The sequence below is a fragment of the Gymnoscopelus microlampas genome (genome assembly GCF_963454915.1).
Source record: "Gymnoscopelus microlampas genome assembly, chromosome: 1".
NCBI classification, from domain to species: domain Eukaryota; kingdom Metazoa; phylum Chordata; class Actinopteri; order Myctophiformes; family Myctophidae; genus Gymnoscopelus; species Gymnoscopelus microlampas.
The window spans coordinates 55,510,569-55,520,568 of record NC_139962.1 but is presented as its reverse complement, the minus strand read 5'-3'; the positions used below and the strand labels follow the sequence as shown (position 1 = coordinate 55,520,568).

Here is a 10,000-nt window from a genome sequence, read left to right as displayed (position 1 = left end):
CAGGAGGGTGGGGTTGGCAGTCTGATGTTTAGCGAGGCACGCCACCACGAGGCAGGGTCTGGAATGGGGTTTTCGGGCTGTATTAGAACGCCCCCCACCGAAGGGGCTTCCCAAGTCCAGTAGGGCAAAAGCCCCGCCCATTGGCGATAGGAAGCCCCGCCCCCCATCACCGTATAGTTCCATATATAGCCAATACACTCTATGCACAGCAGCCATATTGGACAGAAATTGGGCCCCTTCCTTGCTTCCTTCACAGGTGTTACCAATGACACTAATGAAGGCTCTGTTCCATTTAGTGTAGCACAGTGGTTCTCAAACTTTTTAATTTCAAGGACCCCCATAACTCTGAGAGTGTACAAATGGAACCAAATGGACCCGGGAGGGTCCATTTGGTTCCATTTGTACACTCTCAGAGTTACACCCTCTCAAGGAACCATGAGGGTCCCTGGACCACACTTTGAGAGCCAACATGCACAATATCAGCACCCTGACTTTGTTTGACCAGAATGGAACAGAGCCTTATTAGTATCATTGGTAACACCTGTGAAGGAAGTAAGAAGAGGCCCAATATTTCTCCAAAATGGCTGCTGTGCATAGAGCCTATAGGGGACTTCGGTCAAGAGGATACGGGGGGGAATGAGAGTGAACCTTTCTAAGAAACCTGGTAGGTCAGACCAGTTATAGGTAGGAGGAGAACCACTGAGTGGTCGTCCAAGGTCGAGAACATGAGCCCATGGTTATTGTTTAGTCCTTAATACGCATTATGACTTTCATGGCGTTGTGATCTTAAGCTTTGAAGAATAATCACGATAATGTGAAAAAAGATATTCATGTCATATTTTGGTCGTTGCTACCGTCACACACCGCCAGAGCACACCAATTGAAACAAAAGCTTCTAAATCCTGGGCAGGTATAATTGAGTTTCCGTAACGACGCCATGATCCTTAAATAGAAAAACCCTCCACTTATTAATGAAACCTGTACAATGAATCTCTTGGCTTTGCCCCCAATGCCAGAAACTTTACACCTGAGAGCTTTCTGGAACTGTGTCGCCAGGTGGCCTCTGGTGCAAAAGCTCTCTTTCTCTTTCTCTTTTTACCTCTCTCCCTCTCTCACCCTCTCTCCCTTCTATTTTTCTCCGCGCCCTCCCCTCCCTCCCTCCCTCGTTGGAGCTGGGGGGTGGAGGGGGGGGGCCTGAAGTGGTTGTCTGGGGAGAAATTGCCTCTGTCTTTTTTTTTTTCTTCTTTTTTTTTGTTGCAGGGCCTGAACAGTAATATAGCATGTGTCAGGGAATAGAAAACAAGGGCCCTAAAAAATATGCAGCGAGAAGCAAACTGGTGGTGAATGGATGGGTGAGCCCCGGGCCCGCCCCCCGGCCCCTAACCGAGGAAGGAAGTGTCTCTATTAGCGATGCGTTTCCCTACACCCCCCCAACCCCCCCCATCCCATCCCACCCCACCTCCCCTCAACCTGCTTATTTTTTCTTCTCCCTCCTCTGTTAGTACTTTTTTTACTACCTGACTTTCACATCCATAGGCTCTTTAGGTATAGTATGGAAAACATGCATATACGCATGGATTAAAGTTCTCAGTCGCCACAACTGATTTCAAACTGTCATTTCGGATTCCATAGAAAACAACATGTCTTCTATGGAAGCATGTCGCGCCTGAAAATCTATTAGGCCTAATGGCTACCACAGTAGTGACAGCTTAATCTGAGTTTCCGGAAATTCTCGCTTAAAAACCGGAGGGGCGAGAACTTCAGGAGCTAGTTGCACCACCTCACACCGAGTTCAAACTTAGCTTAAATGGCCTAAAGCCATTTAAGCCATAACTAGGCTAAGTTTGAACTTAGTATGAGGTGGTGCAACTGGCTCCTGGGCCAGAGCCCACATATCTGTGGACAGGAAATAGAGCTCGCTCAGAAACTGTGCGACACACCCTCTTCCTGTTTGCAGTGCTGTGCACACCGTTAAAACTGTCCGAAAAGCAACGCGATGCTACGGCAGTAAACGCAGCAGCGAAGTGATGGAACGATATTCTTTTTATATTAAAACAGAACGCTGCCATGGCGTTTATTTTACTCCTGAGAGTGTTACTGATGTCTAGTTGAGCATCAGCGCTGTCGCTGTCTATGTTGGAATGGACGAGAAAACTGAGCAACAAATCGCTGAGGGCGAGTAACAACATTGTTTTTATTTCACCGGAGTCACTGGTGACGGCTGAACCCACCTGCTTGGCCCTGTGGGAGTTATCTAATGAATCAGAATGAGAATCAGAAAGACTTTATTGTCACACATTAAAAAATACTTTACAGTAAAAAGAAGGGCGAAATTTATTTGGCAGCTGCCACAAAATCTATCAAATTAATATATAAAAACAAGCTGCACGTTAAGGGGGAAACAATGCTTTGTATTCGACATACAGTATAACCCCCATGTAAGTTTCGCTTACATTTTCAATGCTGTGTCTTTTGAAAATGAACAAAAGGATTTGCTCTGAAACCGTAGCTGATAAAGAGACAACTCGAAAACCACATTGACTGTTTAACTTTATTCGAACGCTGTTCACCGTGTAGTTTTGAGACACTTAAAATTACACAGTTGGCTTTGCTCACTGCGTTCAACTGCTGACATCAGCTGTGCTACACATTTGATGCTGTTTTTGTGTCCAAGGCTCGTGACGTACGATGCAATGTTAATTTGTATAAATATGTCAGGCTACGGTTAACCGCGTTTAACAGCTACAAGACTCCCCTGTGTGTACATGTTTAGAAACAAATGCCCAAATGCCCGTCCCCAATGCTACTTAGCTAATGCTACTTCCCTAAAGTACTTCAATACTGTACTTGTATACTGTATATGAACATTGTCCCAATGTGCTTATTGTCCTGCTGTCTTGAGATTGATTCCTCCATCTGCTCAGCCTTTGTTCACTGTCAACCAGTGGGTTCTGAGATGTTCTGACATCAGGGCTGCAGACAGAACCCAACTGAACAAACATGGAGGAATGTTGTATTTGGACGTAGTGGATACTGAATAGGCTCTATGCACAGCAGCCATATTGGACAGAAATTGGGCCTCTTCCTTGCTTCCTTCACAGGTGTTACCAATGACACTAATGAAGGCTCTGTTCCATTTAGTGTAGCACAGTGGTTCTCAAACGTTTTAATTTCAAGGACCCCGGGAGGGTCCATTTGGTTCCATTTGTACACTCTCAGAGTTACACCCTCTCAAGGAACCATGAGGGTCCCTGGACCACACTTTGAGACCCACTAGTACTTCTAGTGAGCCAACATGCACAATATCAGCACCCTGACTCTGTTTGACCAGAATGGAACAGAGCCTTCATTAGTATCATTGGTAACACCTGTGAAGGAAGTACGAAGAGGCCCAGTTTTTCTCCAAAATGGCTGCTGTGCATAGAGCCTATTAACATTGAATCAAGTAACAGTATCAGGACCACAGTTAGTTGTTGTGGTAATTTTGTATTGTAATGATGATTCACTACTCTGAAATGTTCGTCCTCTCTGTCTCTCTCACTCTTTCTCCATCTCTTTCTCTCTCTGTATATCCAGGGTATAAAGAGGGCCGGTATGGCCGGGGGCCACGTCCGGATGCCCATGATGGTCACACCCGTGCGATCTCACGGTGAGTGATTGTCTATACACTGTCCTCCTACTGTACACTGCTTCTCATGAGATAGAGCAAGGCATTACACACTACCCTGGGGTTCCATTCCCTGTGTAGCTCAATGGGGTAGAGCACTGACACTGCCAGGGTTAATGGGGATACCCAGTAGAGTCACACTGTGTCCTTAACCCATTAAGACCTGAGGCAGCGTCTAAAACAATTCAAAATCCTAAAAAAAAATCGGAAAAAAATATTAAAAAATAATTTTCACGATTTTTGAATAGCCAAAGACATCTAAAGTGACACAGATGCGTTCCAGGTATCAATGGGTTAATGGCACTGGTCTACGTTCAGACACCATTCTTCCTATACCTAGATCCACTGGGAGTGATCATCAGTCTGCCCGCTGTTGTTGTTGTCAGAGACGCGGTTTGCTTAGACAGGTCTCTTTATCTCTGCAGGACTAAGTGTTTAAGTAAAGTAAAAACAAACACACGTCGCTAAATCTCCCAAGTCTTCACTCAAGAGGCATCCCGGTCCAGACAGTGTAAATAAACAACAGGCAGCAGAATTGGAGAGAGAGAGAGAGAGAACAGGTGCATTTTCTGTCCGGTTCTGAAAGCGTTTCTCAAACATTTACACTGCAACGCACCGACGCTCGATTCGCAAACACTCACTTCCCAACAGAAGCCCACAAAGTATCGCCCCAGCAACACCCTCCTGTTTGTCTCCCCAAGAGAGAACTTGCAAACTCTCAGGTGGTGTGTGTTTTTCGTGGTGTGTGTACACACACACACACTTGTGTGTATGTTTGTGTAAGCATATGTTTTTGTGTGAGTGTATGCGTGTTTGCATGTGTGTTTGTCTGAGTGTGTGTGTGTGTGTGTGTGTGTGTGTACGTGTGTGTGTGCGTGCGTGTGTGTGCACGTACGTACGATCGGAGGCACATACGGAATTTTGATCTGCCCCGTCTCCCACCGCAGATCGCCTGCAGTCAAAGATCTCTAGATTGTTTTATGCCTGTAAATTGCAATGCGGGGATAGTTCTAAAAATACTTCCCTCCGTGCCTCTCGGCCAGGAACATGCCTGTTAAAATCAAGTTTAAATTCACCCTGGCAGCTCGCCGCGTCCCTCGTCGGAAAGAAAATGTGTCCCGGAGCAGGACTGGAGACGCGGGAAGTTTGGGGAGTTTGTGAGGAGTCGGTGAAGTGCAGTGTTATTGACAGAACGTATACAGAACAGTGAAGTGCAGTGTTATTGACAGAACGTATACAGAACATTGAAGTGCAGTGTTATTGACAGAACGTATACAGAACAGTGAAGTGCAGTGGTATTGACAGAACGTATACAGAACAGTGAAGTGCAGTGGTATTGACAGAACGTATACAGAACAGTGAAGTGCAGTGGTATTGACAGAACGTATACAGAACAGTGAAGTGCAGTGGTATTGACAGAACGTATACAAAATGGTGAAGTGCAGTGGTATTAACAGAACGTATACAGAACAGTGAAGTGCAGTGGTATTGACAGAACGTATACAAAATGGTGAAGTGCAGTGGTATTAACAGAACGTATACAGAACGGTGAAGTGCAGTGACATTGACAGAACGGTCCATATACAGTGAGACACAGACAGGTGTAATTGTACAAGCTCACAATGCGTCGCATCGCATCGCAATGCATTGTGAGCTTGTAGATCGGATATTTTCAAATGGCCGAAATGTATATACTGTAGGCTGTTTATTGTGATAATAATAAAAGTCTACAAAGTAACTAGTAACTAAAGTTTTCAAATAATTGTAGTGGAGTAAATATTTGCCTCTGAGATGTAGTGGAGTAAGTACAGAACAATTGGAAATACTCCAGTGAAGTAAAAATTGTACTTAAGTACAGTACTTGAGTAATTGTACTTGTCACTTTACACCACTGCTAGTGTCTGTGTCAGACAGGAGGCGAGTTGATGCAGATGCAACAGAACAGTTCAATGAGAATATCACTGCTTTCTTTCTTTCTTTCTTTCTTTCTTTCTTTCTTTCTTTCTTTCTTTCTTTCTTTCTTTCTTTAACTTTGTTCATCATTCTCTCTTTGCCTCCACAGGCACAGTGGGGAAGCCAGGTACCATCCAAGCAGGCAAAAGTCCCATGGGCCTGGCTGTTCAGGTCTCTGGGAACCAAAAAAACAAGCTCAATGACCCTGGAGGCGGTTCTTTCAGGTACCTCTCCTCTCCTCTCCTCTCCTCTCCTCTCCTCTCCTCTCCTCTCCTCTCCTCTCCAATGTTACGGCATGCCTTCTGTTCAATAAAGCCACCACATGGGGGCAGCATTGCAGTAAGATTTCCTCACACATGACTACGGGCTACTCTCTTAGCTAAGGCCATGAGTGTTCATCTGGTCGCCTTGCTGCCTGCCTGCCTGCCTGCCTGCCTGCCTGCCTGCCTGCCTGCCTGGCTGGCTGCCTGGCTGGCTGGGTGGGTTAGCTGCGTTCCTTCTCTCGGTGCCCATCATCACATAGCAACACACAGACCTTTTGCCAGCCAATAGATCCCTCTCTCGCCTCCTCGCCGCGGTCTCTCACACGCGGCGGGCCCTGCTCTCGTGTCAGTGTCACAACTCATCGGCGAGAGATTGCTAATGAGCTAGATCTCAATTTGGAAATAAGGTAATTGTATCCAGATGGTCGGAAGCGCTGGATGCGGCGCTGAAAATACCTTTCGGAGAAGTCAAACATACGGCGTTTCGCCCGAGGCCCTCCGCCTATCTCCCTTTTCTGTCTCAGTTCTTGGTCTCTTAACTTCATCTGGGGGTTTTGGGCTCAAAAACATAAAGGAGGTTCATCGTCCACATGTCAGCCTTTGTGGTCCAAATAGTGTGTGCATACAGTGTGTATTTGTACACTGATGTGAGCTTGTGTGTATGCACGTGTCTATGTGCCCATGTGAATGTACTGTATGTGTGTGTGTGTGCACCTGTATCTGTATGAATGTGTACTCATGCCATATTGTTGCTGCCGGGCAGAAGCCTCCTATCTTCATATTCTAACTTTTTGTGCTTTTTCATAAATGAACGCCCTACTTGATCATACTACAGCGTCACACAAAATGTTTTGTATATGTATGTGCATATTTGCATACGTACCTGCAATCTTGCCCGTGTGCGTCTTTATTCGTAGTCCCAATACATTGAATAAGGGTACACGTGTGTCTAGTGCGTGTGTGCATGTCAGCGTGTCTTTAACATCTTTTGTGCGTACAAACGTAAATTGCCAGAAGCATAGATTTTTGGGGGGGATTGGCCCCCTGTTTGACCAGGCCAGGGCCCCCTATAACCAACCGTATACAGTCTGGGTCACACACACCATACATGGGCCAACGGGTTCATAGTAATGGCCTTGTGTCTCCTGAGGGGAAATGCAGCCCCGCGGCCCTGATTGATAAACCAATAAATCTTTAGTGAGCGTTGGTAATTAAGCTGTCAGGGCCTGCTTGTTACTGACGACCTTTTCCCCCTAAAGCCCTCCACACTCTCACATATGCACGCAGGTCGCACGCACGCACGTGCACACGCACGCATGCGCGCACACGCTCGCACGCACTCAACAGTTTTCTGACTAACGTATTTCATGTCGAGGACCCGCAAAATGATATGTATTTGGCAACGGACCCGCATCTCAAAATGTGTTGTTCCAGGGACCCCCAGAAGCAAAGATTTGAGTTAAAAATGTTCGCTTTAAAAATATATATACATTCAAAGATTTCCCCCCAAAAAAATCACGATTTTTCAAAAAATAGCAGATCTAGAAGCTCATAGCGTGGCACTCTGTGCCGCGCTATGAGCTTGTATATCTGCTATTTTTGAATAGCCCAAAGTATAAAATAATGCTTAAAGTGGTTAAACAGATGTTTTAATGGGTTAATCCTCTCCTGACACTGAAATGTTACACGTGGGGTCATTGAAACGGATTAAAAGTTCCATCATATCAGTCAGAAAAGTACGGCGAGGGATATCAAAGCTTAGATTGTACCTTATTACTGACCTATCCAGATACAGATCACATTTTGTAAGGCATAAATGGGGTCTTGATAACTGCGTACTGTGTTTATATATAATAAAAAAAAGAAGAAATGATGCATGGTGGTTCTCAAAGTGTAATCCTTGAGGGGGGGGGGGTCCCAGGGGGTCCCCAGCAAAACGAGAAACAGTTAAATTTCAATATTATTTCACCCACTGGAAGTTAGTCCGACAGGAGCATGTATAAGAATGACTAATCAGATCATAGGTTGCACTCTCTCCACTGCTGTCTGCCCACCTACAGTATGATGATGTACTAAATCTAATCTACCACAAATATCCTCTTATGGGGGTCCCTGGCACATAATGGGGGGGTCCATGGTCTGATTCAATGGCTCTCAACCTGCGTGGTCGGCACCAACAAATGTTTTCTCACTCAACAGTATACAAATCGACATGCAGTATCAGACTATACTATAAAAAATGGTCAAATATTACCAAAGAAAGAGGCAAAAAGGATTGGCTGTTCTCACAATATTTATCTGTGGAACCGAGTCAAACTAAATGTAATAGCTACAATTATCCAAGTGCTTGTCAGTGTGTGGGGTGTCCACAGTTCAAATATGATTGTTTTGGTGGGTCGCGGCCTGAAAAGTTTGAGAACCACCAATTAGAACTGAACTTACTGAATTAACACATAAATTGTGGGTCCTTCACATGAAAAACAACCACTGCAATAGATAATACTCCGATTATTCATTCAGCATAATGTTTAACCTGGTCAGGGCCTGTTGTTTGCTTGTTTGTGATTGAAGATAGAGTTTATAGTTGGTTTCTGGTGCAACCAGGAAAGTGAAGCAGTAAACTACTACTTTTTACTCAAGTAAAATATCTGAGTACTTTTTCCACCCCTGGCCAAAGCAAATATTCTCAATATTCTTGAGACATTTTCTGTACGTTACCAACCCATTTGAGACTTGGCGAGGACCTCTAAAATGCCAGAGTGGCTGATACAATAGACCTAGGGTATCAGTATCAACTCATTGCAGTAGAGAAACTATGCCACCGCAAAAAAAAAAGAAAAGAATGTTCCAACATCTGCGGTTGGTGTTAATGTTCCCATTCTGTTAGGCAGTGTCATGCACTGTTTATGGTTGTGCTGTGTGTTTGCTCACCTGGGGATACGAGCATGCTGGAACGGAGCCCAGGGTTGCAGGGTGATCCATAGGCTGCTATTGTCTCCCAACTATCCAGAGACCTGCAATATGTGAATGCATGGCTGGACCAGCATTGTGCAGAGAAGACCTAGTATCTTTAATGTCCCACACCACTACACTGTGAAATCCTCTGTTACTTTAACCCATTAAGACCTGAGGCCGATTCTACAAAATGTCTTCTAAATCCAAACAGTTTTTTGAAAAAAACGCATGTTACTATGTCAGTGGTTCTCAAACTTTTTCATGTCAAGGACCCCAACATTTATATGTATTTGGCCACGGACCCCCCATCTCAAAATATGTTGTTCCAGGGACCCCCCAGAAGCAAAGATTTGAGTTACAAATGTTCGCTTTAAACAATATATATTCAAAGATTTGCACAAAATGTCATGATTTTTCTAAAATAGCAGATCTACAAGCTCATAGCGCGGCACTCGTTGCCGCGCTATGAGCTTGTAGATCTGCTATTTTTGAATAGCCAAAGTGTAAAATAATGCTTTTTAGCTCAAATCTAAAAAGCTCTCAGAGTTAGAAAGGGATCAATCTGGGAACCCATTCGGTAAAAAGTACTTTTTTTTGCCTCTGGGGGCACAACCTCCTTTTCCGTGTAGAAACAGGAACTTAGTTTGGCTCCTCCTCTCTCTTAGTCCACTTCCTCCCGGATGCTTCTGTGTTTATTTCTACTTCAACAACCACACTGCATGTTTAGAGCAGTGGTGCTGGCAGATTCTACTGTTGGCAGATCTGTCTTGGGAGATTAGAAAGGGATAAATATGTTGGTCAACACGCTCGTTGACTTCCAGCACGTATGTATCCGACAAGCAAGGAAAATCTAAAGGAAGAAATATAAAGCCTGGGGTAAAAAAGAACACGGAACTGGCTGACGGAAATAATTAGTTTCCCGCCCCCATTACAAACAAGCAGGACTTAATGTGTGAAGAGAGAAGGCAGCTTTGCAGCAGTTGAAGTAGGGACGGGACCATATGAAAATTACACGTCACGATTGTTGTGGCAAAAGTAATTGCGATTAACGATATTATCGCGATGATCAAAATATGCTTGAGTGCTATATAGACTCTGGAACTACACCTCCTGAAATCCGAGACAGGAAGCTGTCATCTGTTCGTCATATCCGTTCACAAAG

The 10,000-nt window shown here is 44.7% G+C and overlaps 1 protein-coding gene across 1 annotated transcript in view; it reads left to right on the top strand.

Moving 5' to 3' along the window:
• Positions 1-10,000, top strand: part of LOC311059068 (transcription initiation factor TFIID subunit 4) — a 146,640-nt gene that overhangs the window by 37,683 nt on the left and 98,957 nt on the right. The window contains exons 7-8 of the mRNA XM_084076686.1: positions 3,577-3,649; positions 5,730-5,844. Coding sequence (XP_083932812.1) covers positions 3,577-3,649; positions 5,730-5,844 — 188 coding nt within the window. The remainder of the gene's footprint in view (positions 1-3,576; positions 3,650-5,729; positions 5,845-10,000) is intronic.